We start from the raw sequence: 27,806 nt of genomic DNA, 5'->3' as shown, positions 1-27,806 counted from the left end.
TTTGGCACAGAATCACTTACTCCGGGACAAAAAAAAACAAAACTTAAAGCTACAAACCCGGCGGTCTAACTGCATTAGTTGTGTGATGTGCTTGGCGGATGTGGGAGCGTGAGGTTTCTCTGTTTCGGAGGAGGAGACGTATGGTGAGTCGTCTGCAGCGGAGGGAATTTAAAGTCTGTTTCTGTGAGAGGCAACATGTGCCTGGCTGGATGACAACTGCACCACCGCCGTCTCATCTCTGCGGTCTCTGGTTGCAGCTCCTAGCAATTTATGATGCGTTCAAGCGCGCTGGGATTCAATCAATGCTGCGGAGAAATTTAGCCCTAATGACTAAAATGATCTATCGATGCAATAAAGGCTTTAATAATAGCAGAATAATTTCCCGTTATGGCTACATTAGTTGATGCTATTTAGGAACTCCATGTCCACATGCGTGCAAACACACAATCCCCTCACCGCCACATGAAAACCGCACAGCACCGCCATTATTCTGGTGTGAGAAAGACTCACCACTGTGGTTTTACTGCAGCCGTAAAAAGCTAACAACTCCAATGAATTAAACTTTAGAGCTTGTATAACAGAGTTCTCGGTAGCAAGGTGTTTCTAGGGACCTCTAAATCTCATTAAACCACCGAGCATCAATTATGGCCTGTGTGTGTGTTTCAGTGGGGAATATACAGAAGTAAATTTAGATGCTACCCAACTCTAATCTAGTCACTCAGGCTCAATTAAATGTTACATGAGAGTGAAAATACAAACTCACTGGCTGGTAGGGAATCATCCTTGTGATCTCTAAAGGCTGGATTGTTCTGAATAATCGCATGACTGTTTTTATATTTGTACCGATTTCTAATACAACCTTAATGTGTTTGGTTTTTTTCCCAGTAACCAAACCCCTGGCAGCAGTTAGACATCTTTTATTTATGGGTAACCTGTGGAGTGTCTGACCACTAGACGCTCTGTGGACAAATGTTGCTAAAACCACTTACACAGAGGATGAAGAAACCCACTAATGCCCACTAACATCAGGCTTTCGTCTCATTAATGCGAAAGATGGGCAGTGGTGGAAAAATGACACCAGGGTGGACCGGCTTATTTCTGTCCATTTTATGACATGCGATGCAGTTGAGTAACATTATGTAGATATTGGTCTGTCTTCTGTAGCAGTAGGCTGGTTCAAGATCAGCCGGTCCTGCACAGAATCTTTGGATTTGTGTCCGACTTGCTCCGACGTCGTGCTCGCGAGGACAATATTAATCCCACGAGGTCGAGGCGGCTGCAGTTTCTCCTGATGTAACAGCTGATTTGTTTAGATATTAACACAATAATAGGATGTTTTATAGAAACACTTTATTCCTGGAGAGATTGTTATTGTATTTGTTTGATTTTGAAGGTTTAGGCTATTCTGTTAACAGAGGACATGCTGTGTGGCTGATGTGGAGACTAAATTACCTCCATTCATATTATAAACTGGACACAATAAATAGCTGTTCTCACAAAAACAGCATGAAAACACCCAACAGTGCAAATATCTTACAGATTAATAATAAAAAAAATGGTCATGTATTTCTTTCCTCTGTCGTTGACTGTTAAAGGGGCACTACGTAGTTTTGGATAAGCAACTAAAACTTTTTTTCATAATTGAATAAAGAAGCTGTTCTCAGAGGAAAATTAGGTCACAGGACACTATTTGAAGCTAGAAAGGTGGCAGGGTCCGCCACATATAATGTAATATAAGTAAATCGATATGAAACTGTCTTCTTGTTCACTGTTTTGGTTTTTAACCATGCAACTTTATTGTTCTGCTCACTATAACCGCAACGTTTCCAGATGCAGCTGTTTTCAACAACAAACAGCCACATATATCCATGAGGAGTTAATAAAGATAAAAAAAAAGAGCTAAAATAGGGGGTGACTATGGGATTTACACCCATCAGTTGGCCCCCAGTGAATGTTAATGTTGCTCCATGTCTGCTGGGTATGTAATTGAGCAAGTGTTTGCTTACAAGTTCACCATATAAAATTTATAAGATGATAATATTCTTCATTCTGTGCTTTTATAGCTTGTTCTGCTGCCTTCAAGTGGCCATAAAGAGCAATAAAAACTTCGCTAGTAGAGTTGCTAAGTAGCCTGCCGACCATCTGGGGTGTTTGTGTTTTCTCTAATGAGTTTTAAGAACATCTGAGTGACTGAAATGTTTTTACAGGTTTCATCAGCGATACACAGAATGACCGTCATGGATCGGGGTTATATGTAACCATGACACTTACTCTATGAAGTAGACCTCTCCTTTCTCGGTGTACGCCATCTCCCAGTTGTCCGGAAGTGGTCCTAGCTCGTCGTTCTCCTCTGGTTTGGTTGCTGTGATTTTTGGGGACAGTCCGTCGTCTTTGAGTATCTCGGGTGGGGCCTCCGCTGGGTTGCTCTGCGGGGCGATGTCGCCCGAAGCGTCCGTGCTCTTGTCCTCATGTTCACTCGACTCTGGAGGTGACAACAGGGTAGGATGAGTCAGACACGACATTGTTGCTCAGGGAGAAGAGTGAAAGACACGGGAGGTGAAGCGAGGAAAAGGAGACATGGGAGGCAGGGGGTGAGATTGATTGAGAGTCGGGGTTAAGGGAGGGAGAGGAGGAAAAAAAAAGAGAGAATGATTAGAAAAAGGTGAGGAGAAGTGGTGACTCAGGGGGAAAAAGGAGGCGAGGTAGAGGCAGGGGAGGGAATGATTGAGGTTAACAAGACAGAAAGACGAATAAAGCAGAAGAGACAATAGAGATTGAGTGCGAATCTGGCTGTGATGCCCTAGTTTGAGTTGTGACAGTGTGTGAATGTGTTAGAGAGGGAGAGAGAGATGGTGTGTACGGAAGAAAGAGAAAGAGATGGCAAGTGTGTGTGTGCTTCCTCCGAGGAGGGTAGTGGAGAGGGGGACAAATGAGAGCCGGGGATTCGGAGATAATCTAAGGGAGGGTGAGAGCGAGGTAGCTATCTGCTTAGATCACAGGGCCTGCTGTGCTCTATTGATTCCCCTTCAGCTCTCCTGGTCAGCCCACACTCTGTCCATCCACAGAGACAAAACTCCTCCTGAGCTGAGCGCTGCAGCCCCACTTTAACATCCAACATGGCTCAGTGCACAGCCGAGAGCCTGGAGTTATCGAGCATCTCAACACAGCCGATAGGAATCAGTTAGAAATGTTTCCTGTCCCTGAATTTAGTCTCAGCTCACAGGGGTACATTCAGTGTCTGCATCAGTTAGAGTAAATATAGATAACAACTAGACAGGGATTTTTTTTTACTGTTAAGAACTTTAACCCTTCATGAACCAGCGTGCGAGCTGAGATTGCTGATAAAAGGCCGAACAATGACTGTCTTTGCCAAAAGGACCACTGAGGGGGTGGAATAACAACCCGAGGAAGTCAGGTGGGTTAAAACGATCTAATTATATGAATTGGTTTTAGGTTTTTTTGTTGTTGTGCCAAAAAAGCTTTTAGTTAATACATGTATCTATGTTTAATATACAGTAAAACTTGTCTAAGAAAGTTGTAATATCCTGTACAAGAAGTTTTATAATTGATACATTTTTCTTAACATGCATTTAATTAAGCATAATGTCTACTTATACTTTAAAGCACATTTTAATATACTGTATATGAAGTCATTTTATGTTTATTATTTCTTTTTCTTCTTTCATTTTACACATTGGTGTGATGTACTGAATATAAAGTTTTATTATTGATACATATCTATCATTACCTGTTGTTTCATGTTTTACTATAAACTGACAGTAAATCCTCCTTTCGTCCTCTTTTATTTTGCGTATTTTAGTAAGTATTCTTCTTCCTATCACGTACAACACAGAGTAAAGTGTCATATATTGTGTATAAAGTCGTATATTCTTGCCGTTTTATGTGTTATCTAAAGTATTATCTTGTTTTCATATCATTTTTTGCATTTTAAATTAGTTAATTCGATCTTCTTTTGTTCTTTCTTTCTTTCCATGATATTTAACACAATGTAAACACTCAAAAAGTTGCCGTATCATTAAAGTTTTATCACCATAATTATTGTACAGTATATCTGCATGTATGCGTTCCTCTCATAAATGAAGAGTCCTACCTTGTTTGAGCTCCTTGCGGTATGGAAACCAAAATCTCATCCTTTTACCAAAGCTTTCTTTCTTGAAAGGCTACCTTTAACACTTTCCTTACGGTCGTACATAGCTATAAAAAGTAGCAGTCATATCTAAAAGTAAGTGCTGGCACAGTCTGTGATAAGTGCCCTAACACTTTGACTTTTCCGTGCCGCTCTGACTGCTTTGAGAGACTCGGCTGTCCTGAGGCCATAAAACCAGCTTAGAAAGTCACAGGACTGAAGCATGGTTTTGGATTTGGAATCACAAAAATCAAACTCATAAAAGGCTCTTTTATGATGGTCTTATCATGTGATCATGAGATGCATTCAAAGGGTTTCTGTGTGTGTTAGCACGAGTGTGTGTATGTCTGTGTGTGTGGGTGTTGAGTGCACACAACTCTCATGTGTCTTACTGAGCACCTTAGCGTGCAAGTTGTCTTAATGAACAAATATCTGCTACACAGAAAAATTCTTCTCTGTTATATCATGAATAAGAACAACCTCAAGAGGTCTGACCTTGTTGTGTGCCAAGTTAGATGTCACTTCGGCCTAGATTCAGAATATACAAGGAGCGTTACAATGGTTTGGACAGGGCTGATTTACAAGTGAGAGGAAACACTTGATAATGATTTTTAAAGAGCCTGCAGGCTCATGTTGAATTGGGGAGAGATATACAGTGTCTCTGTGTGTGTGTGTGTGTGTGTGTGTGTGTGTGTGTGTGTGTGTGTGTGTGTGTGTGTGTGTGCCCTCTGGTTATCTGCGCTGAGACAGTGCTCAATAATGATACCTAATGAATTATATCATATCCCTGAGAGCTACGGCACTAATGCGTTAATCATAAACAGTTTGGACTGCAGAAGTAATCACAGACTGTGAGAGTGAATTATAATTCACAGTTTACATTTCAGGTCATTAAACTGCACATAAAGATATTTGTGTAACCAATTAAAAGTGATAATCCGCCATAAAATCGTTTCCCAGGAAATCCATGTAAAAGCAATCTGTTACTGTCTCTGTTGCTAAGCAACCGCTGGGGCCCATCGCTGCGACATAAACAAGACCATCACCTCCCGCACACCAGCCTGACCCGGAGCGGGACCTTGAACCTAGCTGTCACGACGAGGCTGTGGAGGTCGTTGTCGGGGCTCACCTGGGGTGACAGCGACACCGTTGCCATTGACGATGGGTCTCTCCTCCTCCTCCTCCTCGGGGGGCTCGATGCTGGCTTTTTCCATGTTGCTGACCGACTTGTTACGCTTCCTCTTGCCCTCAGAGGTGGGTCTGGCGCCCGGCAGCAGCTGGTCCGTTACATTTAGCAGCAGAGCGCTGGGCTCGGCCGGAGGCTTCGGTGTACCGTAGAAGTTATCTGGAGGAAGGAGGAGGAAGAGCTGTGAGATATTAAGACCAAAGGTTTGCTAACCCTAACCCTAACCCTAACCCTTGATTGCCATAACATTTGCTTCAGATATTCAAGGTCCCAGAGGATTTACTTTAACTTTGGTGATCATAAACTCATAGTGTTCGACAAATTGTCCTTTGAGTACTAAAGTCTTAAACTAAAGACATTCAGCTACACTTCAGCTATAGTGAAATTAGCATGCTAACAGGTTAAACCCAGATAGTGAACCTGGTATGCCAATATTACCTAAACATCAGCATGCTAGCAATTTAATGCACATAAAAAAGAGTGAAAGTGTTGATAAACAAAGAGCAACAATACAGCAAAAAGGCCAAGAGAGTGGGAAAGTAAGGATGAGAATAGTGTGAGCAGTATGTTGACGGGTGTTTGTGACACCACTGCTCCGGCTACAAGGTGTTGTTGAAGCCAGCTGATCCATGAACATACAAGCTTGGGGGGCTCAAATCACATCATGTCCATAATACAACAGTTCTGAGCAAAAAGCATTGCAAACATAGACACTCTGACATGCATGAGGTAATATCACCCATTTCTGGGGATATTTGTTTGTCCATAATCCCTCTCCACATCAGTCAGTTATCAGACCGTGCAGGGACTTCCCTCGCCAAAGCACGACTGTGTCTCTGTATGGCTTCCACAGAATAATCAGCGTATTTCTAAGTTTCGGTCCTTGGTCAGAGTCAACTACCCGACTCTGGAAACTGCAGTTTTTCACTTGGCTCTGACTCAACAGCTCCTTCAACTCTTCTGTGTTGATTTTATATTTTACTGTCCTTCAGTTTTTCTGCTGACAGCAGCCCAGTCCCTCCGGCAGTTCTCCATCAGTCATTGTTAAAGCCTCATAACTTCATGTTTACTTTGAGGGTCACTGTAAAGATTTTCTTTTTGTGAACTATTTTTCTTCTGAAGGTAGAAAATGCTGAATACTACTGGAGAGACATTTGAGTGTTGAGCTTTTAAAATGTCATGTTTAATGCTTTAAGAAGGACAAACCAAATTGCATTCACATCTTTTGTATTGCGGTCGCAGCAGAAGTATCGGCAGAGGAGGTATCAAACCCCTGAGCAAATAAAACTCTCTTTAGGGTCGTTCAAGTTTAATGAACCACTGGACCAACCCCTGAGCAAATTTCCCTCCACATCAAGAGTTCGAGTCCCATGTGGAGCCAATTGACTGTTTTAAGAAAGTAGATATTTCAATAAAAGCATGACCTTTTCCAAATCCTAACCAAGAAATGGTCGGTTGTTTTAAGAAAAGTAGTTACTTGAAGATCTATTCCTTAACCTACATACCTGGTTGTTGTGTGATACCTACTGAGCCTGTTTTTCATTGTTTCAGGAGATTCACAAGTTACAGCTTGTAAATTCACAAGACTTTTACCCAGATGACAAGGGATCGAGTCCCATGTGAAGCCAAAAGTCAAGGTAGGATTTTTAATAAAAGCACAATCTTTCCCTAAACCTAACCAAGTAGTTTTTATGCTTTTAGTTTGAAGGCGAAACTGGATGTTGCATGTGTGTTACTGCTAACTAGACCACATTGTGAGATCTTATTGTTTTCAGGGGTAGGTGAGGCCCAACGCAACAGTGGGTCTATCACATGGTTTCAGCATGATACTGGGTTTTTGTGTGATACCTATTGAGCCTGTTTTTCATTGGTTACAGGACATTCACAAAGCTTGTAACTGCTTGGTTTGCTGCATACTAGATGTCATCTTGTTCCCTGTGACTGAACAAAATGTTAATCTTATTTCCTGAGCTCAATACACGTATTATTTCGCACTTTCAAACTTTTCTAAAGTAATTTCTGACATCAAATCCCTTGTGGCTTCAGGACATTCCAAAACTTGCAATTTTTTTTTTCAATACCCACTGAAATAACTGCAAAACACATCATTGTCAAGCTGAACACTAGACTGTCATTTCAACTTCTTAAAATGTGACATTTTAGAGATCTTCACACAACAAAAGTAAGGTTTTGTGCTTGAGAAACAGATGCTGGAGTGAGATGTCAAATCATATTGGTCCAAAGCCTGAAAGATGTACTTTGCTTTAAGAAGTTCAGACTTGCCTCTGAGGCTATTTTAAATCCGAGAGCATGAAAGAAAGTTGAAGAGATTGTCTTCACAGGATCAGTTCAGAGGACATCAGCCACAGTTTGGGTCTGCCATAGTTTTCGTTGGGTTTGGTGTTAGATTAACCCACAGTGGCTTCAGCTCCACTCAAGTGTCCCTGGCAGAAATATCAGACTTGAGATGGATTGGATTGGATTATTCTCATGCACTGGGCTCGAGCATTAGACAGCGACGGCAGACAGGAAGAATATCTGGAGAGATTTTCAAAACTTCTCACTTGGTGTCTCCCTCTGTGTTGGAAAGATCTATTGAAACATCATGTTCACGTTCTGGAAAACATGAAGGAAAGATGAAAAATGGAGGGAAGCAGTTGTAAAAAGATTACGGGGACTGTCTGGATGAGAAGACCCGAACCAAAGACACAAATCCTGCAGCGTTAACGAGCTGAAGATTTGCCTCTGAGAAGAAAGAAGAAGTGGTCCAAGTGCTCCCTGTGTAAACTTAAATAACCCGCAGCATCACAGAGACCTGGACTTTGATGTTCGAGTAAGTGGTGGAATTGCTGTCACATCTGACGGCGTCACTGATCTCACCTACGCGCTGATGAAACTGAGGAAAAGAAATGAAAGCCTCCATTAACAAAATCCCCAAACTGATTCTTGGAAAGACGAAACATTCGAATAAAATGCCAAAGCATGATTAAAATCACAACTCTGAAGCATGTACAGCCTCGCTCATCAAAGTTTGTTTGATGTTTTTTATATTTCACGATAGTTAAGCAAATTGAAAGGCTTCGTTTGGACTTTTTTTCATTTTCTGCAAAGACCAGAAGAGTCTCAACGATAATGGAAAGAAAATTTCAGTATATTCCAGCAAAACCTGGCACAATTACCATTAATGTGGCCATTGTGGCTCTGTGGTTCTTGCTAACTTTGCACTTACCACCTACGTTACTGAGAATTGGGCAAACAAGGTTTTGCCCAAAAATCGTGTACTGGGTCAAGCTGTGTGAGCCTCCTACAGCTTTCCAGGTTGAAATACACGAGGATTGTCTTTTCATATTTGACAGTTTTTCCCCATCATACATGACAGAAACATTTTTGATAAGAATACTTTGAATCTGGTTGTGCTGGACAAACCTTGCAATGGAGTGAGTGTATGTCAGTTACCTCAAACATATCTTTGACAGATGTCTTGTTAATAGTTGGCCAACACATATGCACAGATATTGATATATTGGCAATGAGAGAATATCTGGTAATAAATGAGTTGAGTGTTTAGTTGGGCTCTAAAAAACTCAAAAACATCCAATCAAAAAGCTTTAAATTCTGTCGTGTGTACAGCAAACACAGAGATTACACTGAGGATTCACTTTTGGCACTTGCAACAATGACGTGTTCTGAATTGGCTACAATTGTAAAGCCTCTTGAGTTGCCTTGTGTCTGAATGGTGTGATAAAAATAAACTCGCCTTAAGGCTCTGAATAATGTTTTAACTGGCTTTCTATAGACCCAGTCACTGTGACGTCGCACTAACAACAACAGTCACTTCTAGGGAGACGACTGGCTGATTTGCATTGCAGAGTTGTACTGAATTGTGTTTCTGTAAAGTTTAAAAAGATGTATAGTAAAACAGGATGGTCTGACCGATCTCATGTTTCTGCTTTGCTTATTGTAACAGCGACATCTTGGACTAACTGTCAGTGTTGTGTTAACTGAAGCTGTCATTCATGCTGAGGGGTTTCCTACTCAGAGCTGAGCTGAGGCTCATGGGTGTTGTAGTATGTACAGCTGAACTCTGAAAGATAAATTTGGCCCACGAGACAACGTCATCGGGCCCCTCACGTGTTTAACTTTTTAGATTAATCGCTTAATTTTTCTAGCAAGAACGTTAAATGTCAACAGAAGCACTTCAGTCAACCTGAAGCAGACAGATTAAAGAGAGGAGGACAATTGATTTTTCTTTTCCGTTTTCAAGGAATACAAACTCAGTTGACAGAGCAGTGTTTGACATGTTAAGGGAGCGAGAGGGAATTACACGTTTCTCAGCTTTGGAGTGCATTTAGTTGAAAATAATTGTTTAAAACGTGTCCACAAAAAGTGCTCTCCAGGCAATCCAAGTTTAGGACCCCTGACTTTAAACCAAACCAATGAAACAAAACATATTGCTCAATCATCCCCAGGCTCCTGGGTTTATATGTTAAAAAAAAACATCTCTTAAAGGGTAAGAAAGCAACTTCCTGCACTTGGAGTTCAGCCCATTTGTGACTCAATGTATATTTTACACTTTATTGAAGTACTTTCTTCAAAACAGAGTGACTAACAGTGATTTAATAGTCTTTCTCAAGGACACTTGTGGTAGGAACTGAACCTGAGAGCTTCCTGTTCTTTGTAATAACAACACAAGCCTTTCTTCTGCTCCAGCCTTCCTTTTAAATGTCACCCCTTCTCCCTTTCTTCAGCATCTAATTGGCCATTAAATTATTAAAATATATAAAACGCTGAATCATGGCCGAGTGACCAGGCAGAAGAAACTCCATCTCCCTCTCCCTGTGGAAGGCAGCTTGAATCTCCGTCAGGATCTAACACGGCTTCTGGCAACCGACCGTTAAATTGGCCATCTGCAACTTTTCTCCCCCCTCTCTCTCCTGCAGCAGTAGCAGGCCGAGAGAGACTGGGGTCAGATGGGAGGAGAAGAAAGTTAGCTGCTATGTGTTATCTATATAATGGCAGGGATCTCCTGAGAGTTGGACGTGCCCAGGCAGACCAGGAGCTGCATTTTTCGAGTGCTTTAAAATCCGAGCCTCGGGCCTGTCTGACCACAGGAGAGAGGATAGATGGTGTCTGCTTGTTTTGATTAGGCAACTGAAGAGCCACTGTAGCTCCGGCTAAAAGGACTGAGCCAAGAGAGAGTCAGCATGAAGGTACTGCATGCATGCATGCATGTGTGTGTGTGCATGGGTTTCTCTTCATTCAGAATTTACAGTGGACTCCCTTTAGTGTCATACATGACCGATGACACCTTGTAGCCAAAAGATGGATGGATGGATTGTGGGTGCAGTGCGTGGACGTGGAGTGATGGGCCTGTTTCAGCATCCATTCAATCCGCTGTCACTCACGCGAGAAGAAAAAATGCCTGAGGTGCCACATTGCAGCACACACTCAGGAAGAAATTAGAAATATCACAAAGAGGACCGACTGCATTCACAAGCGTGACTTAACCAAATCCTTACCTTCATATGTTCCGCTCTCTAGAAGGGCTCCACTTTTCTCCAATTCCATAAACCGGTCAACGGTCACGAAATTATAATCCACCCCGGGGACTTCTCCTTCCTTGGGCTGCCTGGTTGTGCCTGCAGGAGATAAGCGAGGAAGAGTTAGAGCCGCCGGAGCTTTGAACGCCTCATCACTGCTGAATGAAGGAGACTTTAAGTAAGAGTGTGTCTTTGTCAAGTGTTTTAGAAGAGATCAGAACAAACCGGAGCTGAAACACGCTGACCCTGACCCTGCTCTATTCATTAAGTGCCCTCTTTATTCCTTTTTGTCCTATTGCACAGCCGAGGCTGAATATTTGAACAGCGTGCTTTCAGAGCGGGGGGTGGGAGTGGCAAGGTACCATTTCAGGAGCTAAGTGATGCAATTTGGACACCAGGAGGGGAAATCAAGTCAATTTGCATGGAGCTGACAGCACATCGAGGGCTCCCTGACAGGGAGCCGCACTCCTGCCTGCTGACTACAACACCGCAGTGATGAAAATGTTTTTAATAGCAGCAATTTAAGTCAACTTTACTGACAGAAAAAAACAATGTGTGTCAAAGTATTTATGATGTTAAACTGAGGTACAAACGACTTCCTAAATACCTCATCGCTGCGTGCTAATTAGACTTGTTAAACCTGGTCCCGGCTGTGAGGACCCGTAGGCACCCTACCCCCGAGGTGCTGAATGGGTTTTTGTATCTGAGCGAGGGTTGTTCACACCACAAGAGGAGCCCGTAAAACACATTTGTTAGACCCTAACTGTGGCATATAAAGTATCCATCTGTGTGTTTTAAGGTTAGCAGGGGAGCAACTGTGTTACTGATCACCTCTGGTAGGTGGTGCGGGGTGATTTGACTTTAAAAGTCCACCTGACATCGCTCCTGAATCGCTAAGCAAGGTTGGAACAATGCCCGTGAGCGGTGGTGCGCGAGAGCCAGGAGTCTGCAGAGTTTAATTTCTTCCAAACACCGATTGCCAAACTTTACTTTTACACAAAGAGAACTAATCAGAAAAATTAGCTGTTCTTGAGACAACCCTGTGAGAGAAAACGGGCACTCTTAAACAAAAATTATGTCATTTCTGTCGCAATGGGTCCTTCAGTCCAACAATGAAAACAAAGGTTTATTCCAACGTTACTCATTTCTAAGTATGTTTAAGACATTGTCAGTTTCAGGGGGGATCAAGGGATGTGATCACCAGGCCCTCGTCATCTGGTTGTTCATCAACCTTATCACCCATCCTGTTATCATCCTTCACAAAATGTGAATCCCTTTCTTTGGTGCGCGAACTTTTCCAAAAATGCTGTCAGCGCCACTACTTCTGACCGTCCCAGTTTCGAGCAGTATCTCTCAGGAGATTCATGTCCAAACATCTGGGTGGTACGACATCTGAAGACAGTTGAAAAAGTATGATTGGATTGAAGACTTTGCCAGTTTTGAACCGAAGAAGACTTTTCATGCGAACAGCACTTCTTCAGCCAAAACCCTTGTCCGGAGATATGGATTCAACTTTCTCCAGGCGGCATCAAACAATGTAATGAAGAGAAAATTAATCTAAATGAGGCCATTAAGCTGCTCGCCAAGTCTCTCCCAAGTTGTCTCGTTAATATGCTGAATAATTGGTCCTTAAACAGAGAAACTAAAGCCACAAAAGGCTTTACAATCAGCTCATCTGATGGCGACCGCGGCAGCCTGATTTTTGTTTACAGAAACTTCCACTTGAATACTTGCAATCAAGTTGTCAAACATGACTGTCATATGGAAATAAGTGGCACCCTGTATGCACATTTTCAAGCCTTCAAGGGGAAATGTACTGTCGACGACCTTTGAAGCCAAAACATCAAACTGGAACCTGCTGACTGAGTAATTTGTAAGAGCTTATAAGAGCAAATGAGCAGCAGGGAACGACGCTATGTGTTGGAAAAACTGTCGTGTAAAATGTACGCATGTGAGTGTGCGCATGGAGAGTTTCTTGATTGTGTTTGTCTGCATGGGGGCTTGTGTGTATACCCGTCAGATTAGCCTCCCTCACAGCGAGAGCTACTGACTGAGCAACACACACACATTTCAAAGAGGACCTTTGATGTTGCAGAACTATATTTAGCAGCATCTTCTGGTGGGGACTTCTCTCGGGTGACAATTTCTAAAAGGAGGCAACCACAATGCCTCTCGGTTTTCAGTCCTTTCTATGTGGGTCATGGTCCTGGAGTGCAAATCGGCGATTCACACACTCTGTGATAATGATATTAGGTATTTTTATCAAGGTTCAGTATATAACGATTATTTACGATTCTTTGATTACAGAAATTGGGACACTCATTAAGGTTAAATACTGCACCCATCATTTTGTCGGCACGCGGGAGCTTGGATTCTCAAATCCCCTCAGGTGTGTTCTGGATTTGGGCCATTTCAGGAGTGTGGAAAGCTCCATCTAAAAATAAGTACTGTTTTTTCTGCACAGGCATCCTTCCAATCTCTCAGGTTCCTGTATAACTAGGAGACCGAATGAGGCAGAGAAATAAAGACAGAGATTTAGATCCCAAAAGATAAACTAGAACGTACTTATGTCTGATGTGAGATTGATGATAGGGAAGAAAATATCAAGCAAGATGGAGAATTACTTAAATCCTCTCAGAAACACTAGACATACAGGACTTTGATGTAAACATCAAAGCATGCAAACGTGACTGCATGAAAAACCAGGAGATTCACTGATATTTAGAATGGAGTTACTCCAAAAAGGGTCAGCAGTTTGAAGCTTTTGGTTTTACTCTGAGTTGATGACTTGGAGCAGATAAAGCAGGACACGGCAGCTCATGAATCCAAGGTGTCGCCTGCCTGAACTCTTTGTAAGACAAACATGAACGCATATATATCATGGACGCAATTTAAGTTCCCTTTTCAAGGTATAATCCCTCAGATTTTAAACATATCAAACCGATTTTTTTGATACTAGTTATCCTGCTATAGCTTTTGAATGTGTCCACCATCCATGCACATGCACGAGGGATGCACCGGCAATAACATATCCACATACTGAGAAACATTCGGAAGACAAGAAACATCTCATCTGCACATTGCATGTAATTTGTGCACAAGCACATATGTCACTCGATGACGTAACCCAGCTGGGCAGAACAGTTGGTCTCAGGCATTTAGAGGAGGAAACATATTTGTGTCGGAACAAGTAAAACTGCATGGCTGAACAGCGAGGGGGAAGGAAGTGGCTGCCTTTAAACTGAACCCTGCAACCACCAGGAGACACGCAGGTTTCACCAAATCAACCAGAACTGTACCGAAAGATAGAAATAAAGGATAAAGGTTTTAAGTAGGCAAATATGCCTCCTGTCCGTCTGAAAGCTATTTATGATTTCAAGACAATAGTTTAGTTTGCGGTAGATTTCGAGACAGCAAACTGTCCTGGGCATAATTCTGCTTATTCCAGGGTCACAGAAATTAAGATGATAAAATATAAATATAAACATACAAGGAATAACTCTGTTTCCCTGGCAACACCTGAGAGTTTGGCTAATAGCTGCAACCATCCCATAAGGTTGTTACGCAACGGAAACATAAAAGTCAGATAAACAAGTCCGCTCAGCTCATAGAACCCTTTCACTCAGCTGTTAGCCAGAAAGCTAACGTTATGCTAGCAAGATTCAAAGTCAGTCACGTGTTTCACATGACCAGCTAGCATTCCTAGCGTCGAGCTGCCGTTCATTTTAGATTCAGGCTAAACCACATTCATTTAGATCGCTGAGCAGTAAGGAAAACTACTGGAGTAGGTCCAAAGGTGTCCGTATATCAGGAGTTAATTGACACCCTGCAGCCAAACAGAATGAAGTGGTAAAATTTGGGATTAACTTCACGATTAAAGCATGACGGGTAAGGTAATGCATGACAACTCAATTTATGCGCTGGAGGCGTCATCTGCCGTGCAGCATTTAACAGAAGTATAAATCCTTCTTTAAACTTTACTGCCTCTCCAAAGACAATAAACAGATCAAGACTATAAATAGTGGATTAGTGAATAGCAGGATCATCTGTCTCTTGCAGGAAATAGTAAAAGGAATTGCTTTTTTCTGCTGGGATGTAAGCCAACAAACCTGACAGAAGCAGGGCCCAAAAAGATAGACAGGAAGCAATGGCTGTCGAGATTGTGGTAGTAGGAGTAAGATTCAAGTATAGGCAGAAACAGGGATGTATGAAGAGAGCCAGAATGGGTGTTGTAGTGTGGGAAAAGGCTCTCATCACCAACAGCTACCGTGCTGTTCTGGAGCCACGTTCGACTCCACAACTACAGGCCACAAGTCCAACTCTCACTCGTGCAGCTGAGCACCATTACCAGACGCCCGGTCACAGCCAACACCTGAAGTGGTTTCATACCGGAACTTTTGCTCCTACAGATACATTAACATCGCTCTAAGCTATCCCTCTGTTAATAAAACACACCGTATTAAATGCACGACCTCGGCTATATTCGGCCTCACATTTGCACATTGCACAGTAAAAACTGTATAAATTGATCACAATTTGAACCTGAGATAACTGTAGGCAATATAAAAAGGCTCAACGGGGACCCAGACAGTCTCTGGAAAGCGGAAACATTGGCCTCTATTTGAAACAAAGGATTTATATCCAGAGAATATCCCCGAGGCGTCACAGAGTGAGTTTGTGCTGTGTATTCATGACGGGGAGTCAAAGCGCGTGTAAAGACCCTGAGGAAATGATTATACCATGACCATTCAAACTAAGCATTTCCATACAGTTAAAAACAATAGAAACAAAAGAAAAAATATCAGAAGTGACATATACTTTTGTCTCAGATGTATTGTTTCAAGCTGAACGTGAACGATAGCTCATGTGGTGTAATGTCCTTTAACTAAACATAGACAGAGGCAGAAAATAAGGAACATAATGCACAATACAATGGACAGTGTTGTGAAAATTAACAGTCCTTTCACAGCGTAGTTCAGTATATTGCATACATACATGAAGTTAAACAGACTGAAAGGTAACTCAGGACCCACATGTGCAAATCAAACTTCACACCCGTCCAAATAAACCATACAAACTGGGCAAATGAACCTCAGTCATTTTTAAACAGGTTCAGTGTGAAAACACCCAAAGAAAGTCAGACAGTCTGTAGGACAGGTTGTCCTGTCCTGAAGTCTGAAAAAACATGGCACCTCCTTCTTTGTTAGCACCCTAAGCAGCTGAATCCGACCAAAACAGCCCTTTTTGTTAATTATGTCAGTCGAGAGAGAAAAAAATTGATTGGGATTAGCAACCCTTGAATGTTTTTCTCATCTTCATGAGGTTGACATTTGTGGTTTTAATTAAAAAAGAAAAACTAATGGATGAATTGCCATTAAATTTGTTAAAAACATTCACGTCACCCTCAGGAGGAATTGTAATAACGTTGTGGATGTCTTAAAGTTAGCGTAGGAAATGTATTGTAGAAGTTTTTTCTGTTTCATTTGTTTAACTTCTCTAAAGATCCGAACAACAATCACTAAATTAAATCCTCTGACAAAATTACAGGGGAAAAAATAAAATCAACCTCACCGAGCTGTAGATTTTCCGTTATATCGTCTCAGTTTCCAAGTTCAAACACTTCTGGAAAGTTGTGATGTGTTTCGTCACACAACTTAAATATGGAAACTGGTCTTTCCTGGCTGTCGTCTTTGATGTGTGTGATAGGGGAATCAATTAGCTAGACTTGAGAAAATGGTGACTTATTGAACTCCTGTTCAGGATTCAGCAGGGCAGTGGATCTATCAGTGGATGTCTGTTATCATCATGAAATACACACCTTTAATTCCAAGTGATAAAAACTTGTGTTAGCAAGACATCTTGGTTATTACTGTTAGCACTTAGCGGAGCTCAGCAACAGATGACTGTTTTCCCTAATGTAGTGACAATTGGTGGCAGTGACCGTACACTTAACTGAATTAACTACAACTACAGCACTGCGCATATTTTACTGTTATTGCTTTAGCTTCGAGTGGAAATAAACTTTAAGCAGCTTGTTAGCATCACTAAATGAATGTGTTAATTAATTCACCTCCTTCCTCATCTTTTAAATACACACAGACTCACAGCTAAATACAGGCCTTGCTAGCCATTCATCGAGTGCTTGTCTTAAGCCATAAAGAGTGAGATATCTGAATGTCGTTGAGTTCGAAAATCTGTAGTCTGGACGACAAGTACAGTGAGGTGAGAGGCTTCGATACAGAAGTCCGTATTCATCCATCTACTGCATCATCCTTGCAAAAGATGATGCAGTCTTGTTCCTTATACCTTCCCTCTTTCATCTTGTACTCTACACACATTTCAAACGTACGCATTAAAAGAAATTTCATCTAGCGACTGAGTGGAAGTCGCCCTCTGCACAGCCTCAGTCGTGACAAAGCTTGGAAATTATTCTCTGACTCATCTGGTTGGATTTGACTTTTAAGAAAAAAAGGAAAAGTAAGTGCCCTTCACATTTTCTGCATTGGGTGTTATTACAGCAGCTGCCATACAACCAGAGGGAGAGCGCCGGCTTTATTGTTCTGCTGGTAAAGTTCAGGTGCATCAGACCTGGTCGTGTTTTGTGTGTCATACAGCTTTAAAGCCCCACTCCAGCCACTGTTACTTACTTTGTAACAGTTATCGGTCTTTTTCAAACAGAAAACGGGGGTGTGGTTAACAGATTATAGCATGGACATTAGCATGGATAAAGGCATGAATGGCAATATCGTGGATATTAGCATGGATATCAATATGGATAGCAACAGCAAGGAAGTTAGCATGGATAGCCTTAGCATGGACATTATTATTGATAGCAAAAGCATGGATACTAACAAGGAAAGCAATAGCATGGATCTTAGTATGGATAGCAATAGTATGGATATTAGCATGGACAACAGTTTGTTCATGGGTTAACTGTAACCTGTGCTGCACATTTAACTCACAAAAATATGAAATATCATAAAAATGCCAAAATACACTGGAGTGGGGTTTTAAGCCAAATATTCTGTAGTGTACTGGGTACTGTAACAAGGGTAAACAGGGGTCAGGGGTGAGACAGAGTTATCTAGCCTCCCCTGCTCACCCTCCCTTTCTGTGCTGTCCTAACAGCCCGGTGTTGTAGACAAATGCCTCAGGCCGGACGTTAAAGACGGGTCCTGCCCTTTTTACGCCCTAAATCCTCTGTTATGACTGGCCAGGACAGTGTCAGCACTGCCCATTGTAACCACCCTAATCTAGCCATTAGCCAATTAGGAAGTGACGGGCAGCTGTAATGCCCTTGCATTAGAGGGATGGATTAGTTTTCCATTCAGCGCCTGCCTGCTGCCTGTGGGCAAATGGACTGATGGAGGACAGTGAACCGCTGCAGCGCGCCACCGAAAAAGCTGCTTTCACTGCACTTTGGCTCCATAGACGGCGAGCGTGGCGATGTGCTTATTCACTGTTTTCACTGATGATGCAGTGCAGGTTCTTAATCAACCGTGATTACATATCATTTAAGCGGTAATAAAGTCTATTGAGCAGTCAGTGCAGAGGAGGCTGCTGTTTTCACTGGGCTAATGATGAAAGTCAATGCCTTGCAGTCTATTCATATTGGCTGGGAGTGTTTTGGGTTCCCTGGCAAAGCACAGATGCAGAACTATACTCTTGGTTCTTGACCAAACAACAGTCATTTTTTCTCTTCTGCACCACTTAATGAGATTTTAGGCTCGTTCGAGTTCAGTCAGGTTCAGCGAGAATGACTCTGTGTTGCTCCCCAGCTTATTGACAGCCAGTAATGTGGGATAGATTGGAGAAAGCCAGCCAGTGAACCACGCTCCCCTGCCTGCTGGACCTCTGCCGCCCTCCCCTGAATTCCATTAATAGCTCTGCCCTCCAGGAGGTGTTGGGTGGACCGCCTGTAACTCAGCCAGAGATATTGATGACTGCATCCTCCCCCAAGGAGAGAAGAGAGGAAGGGAGAACTGAGTGCGCAGGGCTGATAACGTGATAAAAAGGTGGTAAAGGGGGGAATGTAAAGGGTGGTTCATCACAGGCCAGTATTTTAAAAGTGAAGGGTATTAATCTCCTGGCTGGTTCATTCTCTACAATGTATTGCACCTGCTCTGAGAGGAGATATATCACAGTTTTAAATCTGCATTTTTCATTCTACAGCATCTAAGTAACTCATTTTAATGTGCATTAAAGAGACAAACAAGTAGAAAAAACAAGAGAACTACTTCCATCTTTCCTAAGATTTAACAAACCATTTCTCTCAGTAAATGATCCTTGTTATTCCTCACATATCCAGAAAAGAGCATTTCCTACTTGAACTTTTATTGTAAGTACAAAACCTTCACATACAGAAAGCTAATGGTTTGAAAAATCACAGTGACACGGTTACTGCGAGCTCATGTAAGAAGATTAAAGAGGGCTGCTTGAAATCTAATTTATTCAAACACACGTGTCAGTTTAAAGCCTGAGCCTCAAATCTTGCCAAACTACATCAAGGAAGGACAGGTTGTAGCATCTGATAATGTGATACACTGTCAAAATGATAAGCCTTCACTGTAAATGGGCTGAAAAACGCAGTTAAATCATGTGATACACTAATGCACTTGTAGACATTTTGTCATCATATATTTTCAGTTTAATAACTTGTATGAATAATTAAAAATACTCATTTTAGTCATTCTCAGCCCCTCTTTAAGTTGGAAAGCATCAATATTACTGCAAGTTAACATGTAAAAATATTGTAATATGAATTCATTTACTTCCTCATAAAATATTCCACATATTTACATCCACGTCCAAGCTTTCAGTCTTCTTCTTGCTGCCTTTTTTTTTTTTTTTTTTTAGCAGATTGCTACATCTGTTACCACATTAGTGCTACTGACTGTCAATCACTGAAGAAGCAAGAAACCATAGCAGCAATGTTTATCAAGGTGCTGAATGCTCATGACACAAACTAAATGATAACATGCCAAAACACTATCAATCCATAGTAGTGGTGTAACGGAAACTAGTTGATCTGTGATCAATACACACCCTCCCTGACAGTTCGGCGCACACGTGAACCACGGATTAATAGCAAAATGTAATTATTACAGTGTGAAATTCCATTTAAACGAACAACTTAGTTGCAGTGTATACTGATACTGTATCCAGAGATCCCTCCCTAGATCCACAGCTTTAACATTTTCAGTGTTCATCATAGAAATAGATAGAAATAGATCACAAGATTGCAATGTTTATCGTAACTTCAGCGATATGATAGAACACAATTATAACACTTCAGAAAGAGAGAGACTACGGCTACATTAGAGCCCAAGTAGCACATTTTTACATTTCCGTAACCCTAACCCCTGAAAAATCATCCAATCCATGACTCAAACCCGTGATAAGATCCAAACCGTGGGTTTTGTGATCCGTTGCAACCTTAATCCATAGTACTACTAATGACGAGAAGCTCCAGAGTGCCTCTAATTAGCAAATCAGTACATGATCAGAATACAAGGACAGCTAAACTGTCTAATCATGCAAAAAATGACCAGAAAGAATTTCACCCTTCACCTCCGGCTGAGTGATTCATCATTACGAGTTCACACTAGAAAGTGAGCTTGCGACAATAAATAAACAGAAAGTTTAAGGCCACTGAAAAACCGAATTACTTTAATCATTAAGGCTGACGAGTTGACTCCTGATTAGAGCCAAAATTATTCGACAATTGACAGAAAATTAATCAGAAACTAATTTGCAAAGCCTCTAAAATTGGCTTTCAAACAAAACCGTCAATCATTCATTCTGATTACTTCCTCTTCTTTTAACTTTTTGTTGTGATAGTGAACTGAATATTTTCAAGCTGTTTTTGGACTGTTGGACACAGACCAAGTAATTTGATGTCATCACCTTCAGTTTTTTATAGAACAAACTCATTTTAATTAATTGAGAAATTAAACGCAACATTAAAAAATGATTAGTTAATGCGGTGCTAAAACAAAAGTCCCCAGCTCAGTGCAGAAGTCTGTGACAGTGACAGATCAGCCTGTCAGTGCCAGGAGCGGTCTAGTATTGATAAAGTGCCATATTTGGGAGCAGACATGTTGGTGAATCCCAAAAGTAGTCAGCAACAAGTAAGCCTGACGTTCAGGATGTAGCTCAAGTATCTATAGGCCTATCCCACACATGAGATCCAGAAGACAAATATAGACAGTGTAAAAACAACCTACCCCTACACAGGGATGTCATCATGATATCTGTTATCATTGAAAATTGAATCAGAGCTCCTCTATCCTCGTTTCTGTGTCTCTCGTGGGAAGATGTGAATGGCTCCTTTCATCGCATCTCAACCTCCCTCTATCTCTTCTTGCTCCTCCAGCGTGCCACTAAAAAAGATCGCCTTTGGTCTTGCTCCGCGTCTCAACTTCCACGGGAATCAAAGCCGTCATGTTTGCAGAAAAAAGAAAAAAAAAACAGAAAAAGAGGAAGAGAGAAAAAAGGCAAACACACTAATTATTCAGAGCTGGGGAGGAGCCTCGAGTGTTAACGCCAACCAACTTTAATCTGGAGAGATCCGCGAAAAAGATATTCGAAAAAAAAAACACAAGAAGGAAGTCTCGTTTTCTCGGCAGCTACTCCAATCTTTCTGTGAATCCACGGAGCATTGTAGTACACATTCACGCACGCACACGGCCGACAATGGGCAGGTACAAAAAGAGGAGACGAAGAAGAGGGAGGAGAAAGAGAGGGCAGAGATATAGAGAGATTAAGGGGAAAGCTGATGTCATCCGTTTGGATATGTATGCCCCGGGGTGGGTGTTTTTCAGAGTGTGTGTGTGTTCAGTGATCAGGGATGTGAACGTGCTGCTTTGTCAGCCTAATCCCCCCCGGCCAGGGCCACGCTGGCTCGAGCACATTACCACCCAATGACACAATCTGTTTGTCAGGACACCCCACACCACTATTATACATTTATAACGCCCCGTCACGACCGCCGCTTCCGACGACGGCCCGTGTTACCAGAGAAACAACCTTACATGTATCCCATCGACCCCTGTTTCATCCCTGCTCTCTATCCAACATCCAGTGTCAACAGCTGCAGTGTCAGGAGGGCCAATTTGTGTGCTTCCAGCGACCGCTTCGGATCAAGCGAGGGATTTGAACCAACAGCCCGGTGGGTCAGAGAGGCTGGAATAATCATCACATCCCGCATGCTGGTAATCATCTCATAGTGAAACCTCTTGACCCTTTAATACCAGAAGCTAAGCTATCTCATACTGTCATCACCTCTGCCCCTTTTCTGTTATTGGACCTGCAGCAGCTCTGTGTGTGTGTGTGTGTGTGTGTGTGTGAAATGAAGCTCTTTTAAAAGCTTTACCTCTTACAGACAGGAGACGTGATTATGAACGCAGGAAAATGCCATTACTCTGGGGCTGTTAACTGTTCCTCTGTTTGCGCAACCCCATTAGAAAACTAGTACTCAGCAGTAGAGTGCATACCTCCGACAGGGCCTCTTTAATTCAATCAAGCCTAATCCAATATCAAACTGCCACAGCCCTGTATCACTCTAAATATTAATTGTACTCACTCATAGATACCAGCCACCTAAATACACCTGATCTTTTTCATCGAGATCCATGAATTATTCCCTGTGAAATTAACAAAAAGGTTGAGAAACCATCTACCTCACAATGTAAAAGAAGGTGAGAAAAAAAATCCTGGATCCGTCTCTTTATCCTGATCCACACCAAAAGTTAGTTGGGTCTATTCTGGGCTAAGACCAATCCTCCATCCAAGTTTCACGGAAATCTGTGCCATAGTTTTTGTGTAATCCTGCTGACAAACCAACCAACCAACCAGCCAGCCAACCAGCCAACCAGCCAACCAGTCAACCAACCAACCAACCAACCGACCGACCAACCAACCAACCAACCAACCAACCAACCAGCCATCCAGCCAGCCAGCCAACCAACCTGTCAATAACCAACCAGCAACCAAACAGCCAACCAACGAATCAGCTGACCAACCAACAAGCAAACCAGCCAACCAACTAACCAACCAACAAGCCAACCAGCCAATCAACCAACCAAGAAACCAACCAACCAATCATCCAGACAGCCAGCCAACCAACCTGTCAATAACCAACCAGCAACCAAAGAGCCAACCAACTAATCAGCTGACCAACCAACAAGCCAACCAGCCAACCAACCTTGCTGCGGTCAGAATTGAGCTTTTGTGGCACCTGTAACCCAACAGATTTTCAGATGATGTTGGTTTTTAATCATTCAGCCTGACACTGTGTTCATATGAGCTGATTTCGGTTTAGGAGGGTTTCCCCCCCCCCCCCTAACCAATCAGCAGCAAGTGATTTCCATCCTGCATTAATAAATTCCAGTTGATCATTAAAGAAATATGTAGATTTGAGATTTAACAAACAACATGTACAGTATCTAATCCCTGCTTGTGACCATTTCTGTGGGCATTATTCATGAATGTAGCTATGTAGGAAGATGTTCCTGTTCTTTATCCATCCTGCTAATTGGTTGTTTCCCAATAAAAGCTTTGTGTACGACAGAATATGCGTTCCACTGCGTATGAAGTATGACTCAAAGAAGAGAGCGTGCGATGTTTACGCAAATAGCATCAACCAGATTGTAAACTAAACGGTGACTCCAATCAAGGGCACATAAATTAGAGTAGGAGTCATGAGTAAAAGTACAAAGAGCCTGTATTTGTCCCTGAAGCCCTGTTGTGTTGAAAGAAGCTTCCCCTGCATTGCAATTAAACTGACATTGAAGGAGTGTGACCTCAGCCGGCAAGAAAGACTTTCCTTCCTTTTGAAAAGTGTTGTTTGTGTACCAGAGTTAATTACAGTTCAGTATTTTTTTGGTATTAGTTTTATTATTATTTTTTTGTTTTTGTTTTCAGTTCAGTTCAGTTAGTTTCCAGAAGTGGGTTGCTTGTTTCAGTGTAGTTTTTCATTGTTTAAAAATGTTTAGTTATTGTTTTTATTTTAATATTACAATATGACTCACGGTCATGAAGCAGAGTTAATTTTGTCAACAATAACTATGACAAAAAGAAAAAGAAAAGGACCTTTCTTTTTGACTAAGATGAGAAGCTCACAAGCTTTGATAATAAAATCTATGACAAAATAAATGCTTTGTTTTCACAGACGAGACAGGACTAAAATGTTAGTGGTGGGCTTTGGGACATTTTAAGCGATGAAGGATATTATTACACAATTGTGCGTTTAGTCCGTACGTCAAAATATACACAATGCATCCCTGTCATTGATTGATGTGTGCAGATTCCCAGAATCAAGCTTCAAAACTTGTGAGTGAAACACGCAGAGTGAAAAACATGATCGTATCGTCTGAATGTTTGTGTGAAACATGGGGAAAACCTGTTTCCCACTGTGTCTTAAGGCGCATCATGTGGTGCAGTTGTAACATTTATAGCCTGTTCATTTATTTATTTTGAACAAGCAGCTTTCAATTAAACTCCATCCATTTTCACTTACTTACCAGAAAAAGCTTCATGGTAGCCAAGAAGATGGCATGCATTGCAGTTACTATCTAGTCAAACAGTTTTTTCTAAGAATACAGAGCAATTTATTCTGAAGATATTTTTGTAAGCCACATAGGCATATTAACTGACTAATTGTTTGAGCACTAGTGTGATTTAATGGTAGTATTTCTAAGTACAAACACACAAAAGCTTGATCAAACTGAAAAGAAATATGCAAACATGGAGCTGCTGATAATGTAGAGGCTTATTAAATTTAATTAGATAAACATTAGAGAATTAGAGAAAAGATTTTGACAAAAGCTGACCAAAATGTAATGACTTTCGGTTGACTAAAACTGGACTAAAATGACAAAAACGAAGACATTTCCTGTGTGCAAATGTCTTTCCTATTATTTATATATATATTTCTTTTCAATTGATTTTATAAGCTCTCAAAATTGCTGTTTTTATCCACCCCTTATTGTGTACGCTGTGTTGATGACTGAACAGAGCTCTCATGATGACGTGATGGATGAATGAATTAAAACTTAAATTATGTAGTTTACACGGGAACAGTGGGGGAGTCGACAGAGTTGAAGTGTTGGTTCTGTGTTCAGTGTTGCATTCAAGGTATCAGGGTTTTTCATACCTCAACTAAAATTCCCTCCACAGTGGTTGGAAGGATTTTTAAAGGATATAAGCTAATACAAGGTCAGGTAAGTTATCTCCCCACTGCTCTCTCACACTGTCACTCTCTTTCATTCCACCTTTTGATAAGCGTCCATTAATTCAAGATCCAATTACTCCTGATCGCTCTGAGGCCCCTCCCACTCTCCATCCATCTCCAACTGCACAGCCAATGGACGACTCTCGGTGCGACGGATCAAATTTCAACCTCCACAAATAATCCCTCACCAGGACGCCGCTGCTAACGCCGCACAAACTTTAATTGGATCCTTTTAATAGTGTTCACTATGGCCACTTTCAGCCATGTAATTAGGTTTCTCTTCCTATAGATTTTAATGGTGGTGGGTTGGATGAGACGAGTGACAGAGAGAGAGAAAGAAGGGGAAAGGGTAAAAAAAAAAAAAAAAGCCAGTCCTTCCGTTTTACACTAGGCTTAATCCAATTTCACTCACAGAGAAATCATCTCATGCCATATATACTTTTTCAATGGGGGTTTTATGGGCCACCATAAAAACCATAGACTAGTGTCAAATATCCAGCCTCATTGATTTTTTGGCTGTGAGCAAAGTGGCTCTCCCTGCTTTACTCAGTGTCTCTCTTTTTGCCTTACACCTTTTCCAACTGGTTCCCCAAAACTCCGCCATGGGAAATATTCTCTGAACGCTGCCACCGAAACCCCCCGAACACGATGCAAATGACGGGATTTCTGGAATGATTAATTTCTGCCACTTGTGAGCAGATTAGGGCGAGTCAATCAAATGAATAATATATGTAAAAGCGCTCTATCAGAAGGCAGTGGCACAGTCGCAGGGATGAATGGATCAATGGATGGTGGGAGAACGGTAAGCAGCTTAATAACAACAATTACATAGAGACACACCCCTAAAGAGACAGAGAGAGGACTGAGGGAGACGGGGAAAAGAAGCGCGGTGACATTACAGGCCTTCAGCAGATGGATGGGTCGCTCACCTGTCCAGGTGAGAAAGGACGCTCAGTAATTCGAGGTGACTGTTTTGACAGTTCATAACTCCGCAGCAGAAAAAAAGTGTATTTGTTTACACTGGAAAGTCGATTTCAAACTGTGCTCATCATGAAGACTGATCATCTTGCCCTTAAAAATGACCGGTGCTAAAAAAAACGGCAGGACAGTCCATCAACGCCCACAAGGCCGAGTGATTAGACATCATTTTCCGAAAAGACGTCTGATGCATTTATCCAGTCAACCAACCACTCAAAGTGCCACATTCTCCTTTTCATACACCGGGTTTCACAAAATAACTGACTGCATCATAGGAGGCTGTTCAGAGCTTTTGAGATGACCTCAAACAACAGAAGGGTGGACCTAACTTTACCTGTTGTTGAATATCATTCTCTCAATCAATTTCTACATTACGCCACGTTAAATAATCTGAATTTAAGGTATTTCTTCCTAGGTACGTTCTAATTTGATTCAATTTACTCACTATAGTAAGAAAAATGTAGCTGAAATATACCAGAACACATATGAAACATGTGGTCGCTGTAAAATAGCCAAAGCAGACTTTGCATACATGTTTTGGTCATGTTCAAGATTGAGGGAATTTTGGACATCAATATTTAAGAACACAAACACGCTACATTTTCAAAATAAAAGGCACTGAAACTACTTGGTTACATTTAAACTACTTGATTATGGCTTTGCTTCAAATAACTACCTGCTCAATACAGCCACCACTGACTGTTTGTCTCAGATGGGACTTGAACCCTTGTTGCCATGGTGACAGTCCTATGAATCAACCACCTAACCATCCACGACTTCCTCCTGACACAGACTTTCTGTCTCTTTGAATCGCTCTCATCCGATATTCCCATTATTTTCGCCCAGTGCAGGTATTGGACATTTTATACGAGTCTACTTTTTTTGCACACAGGCGATCCAAACCGTCACCCTCACACGCTGACGTCTATTGGATCGGCAGGTCTATTATACCCTTTAGCATGAGGCATACACGGATGGCGGAGGCTGCCATGGTCGAACAAAACACAGATTTTGATGTCTTCAGTTTGCCAAAAAAATAACTGATTAAACACGAAAATAATAGAGAAAAAGAGGCTGGTAGTCACAGTCATGATCCGCTCCAAGCATCAGAAAACACTTCAAAGCAGCCGTTGCAGCATGTTTTATATAACCGAGGGGAAGGCAGTCTGTGTGGTAACTCCATGAGAACATATGTGTCTCTCTGGGAGTTAGACTGGAGCATTCTCAGTCACATGTGTATTTCTACTCCCGCAGGGATGCCAAATTGCATCTGTAGAAGAGAGGAAGCAAGAAATCAGGAAGAACAGGAAAGAAGAGGAAGAAGAAGAGGATGGATGAAGTCAATCAAAAGGAAAAAATGGCAGCGGGAAAATGGACTCGACATACAACATTCACATTCGCCTCACTGCCACGACACTGAATAGCATTGTATGGTTATAATGTATACTATAAAACATACGGCAGCATAAAATCACCAGCAGGACCATCTGGCTGCAGCTTAATTAAATACACTTAATCACATTGGAACATATGCAACACATTCATACGCAACAGCAGTGAATCAGGCAGGGCGAGATAAAAATAAAAATCCATTTTGATTACAACCAAAGGACAATTTCTGAGTGGCACAAAACGTCGTTACACACAGGTTGTTACGAAACGCCGCCGCTTCAAGTGATTCATTAATCTCTCCTGTTGTGTTAACCTTTCTCCCGCTCCCAC

General features: G+C 41.7%; 1 protein-coding gene across 13 annotated transcripts in view; it reads right to left on the bottom strand.

Moving 5' to 3' along the window:
* The window catches only part of magi2a (membrane associated guanylate kinase, WW and PDZ domain containing 2a), a 226,257-nt gene that overhangs the window by 71,251 nt on the left and 127,200 nt on the right, over positions 1-27,806 (bottom strand). For 12 of the 13 annotated variants that reach the window (XR_014621567.1, XM_084346037.1, XM_084346041.1 and 9 more), the window contains 3 exons: positions 10,853-10,972; positions 5,277-5,492; positions 2,272-2,482 (listed from right to left, as the gene is read on the bottom strand). Coding sequence is in view for 12 of the 13 variants with exons in the window: in XM_084346037.1 (XP_084202163.1) it covers positions 2,272-2,482; positions 5,277-5,492; positions 10,853-10,972 (547 nt within the window). In the remaining variant the exon portion in view is untranslated. Of the gene's footprint in view, positions 1-2,271; positions 2,483-5,276; positions 5,493-10,852; positions 10,973-21,099; positions 21,254-27,806 lie in introns of those variants that run through there. The other variant, XM_084346046.1, reaches the window with a different exon arrangement.

The sequence above is a fragment of the Pagrus pagrus genome (assembly GCF_965226575.1).
Source record: "Pagrus pagrus genome assembly, chromosome: 23".
Lineage (NCBI taxonomy): Eukaryota > Metazoa > Chordata > Actinopteri > Spariformes > Sparidae > Pagrus > Pagrus pagrus.
This window is presented reverse-complemented; position numbering and strand designations above follow the sequence as displayed.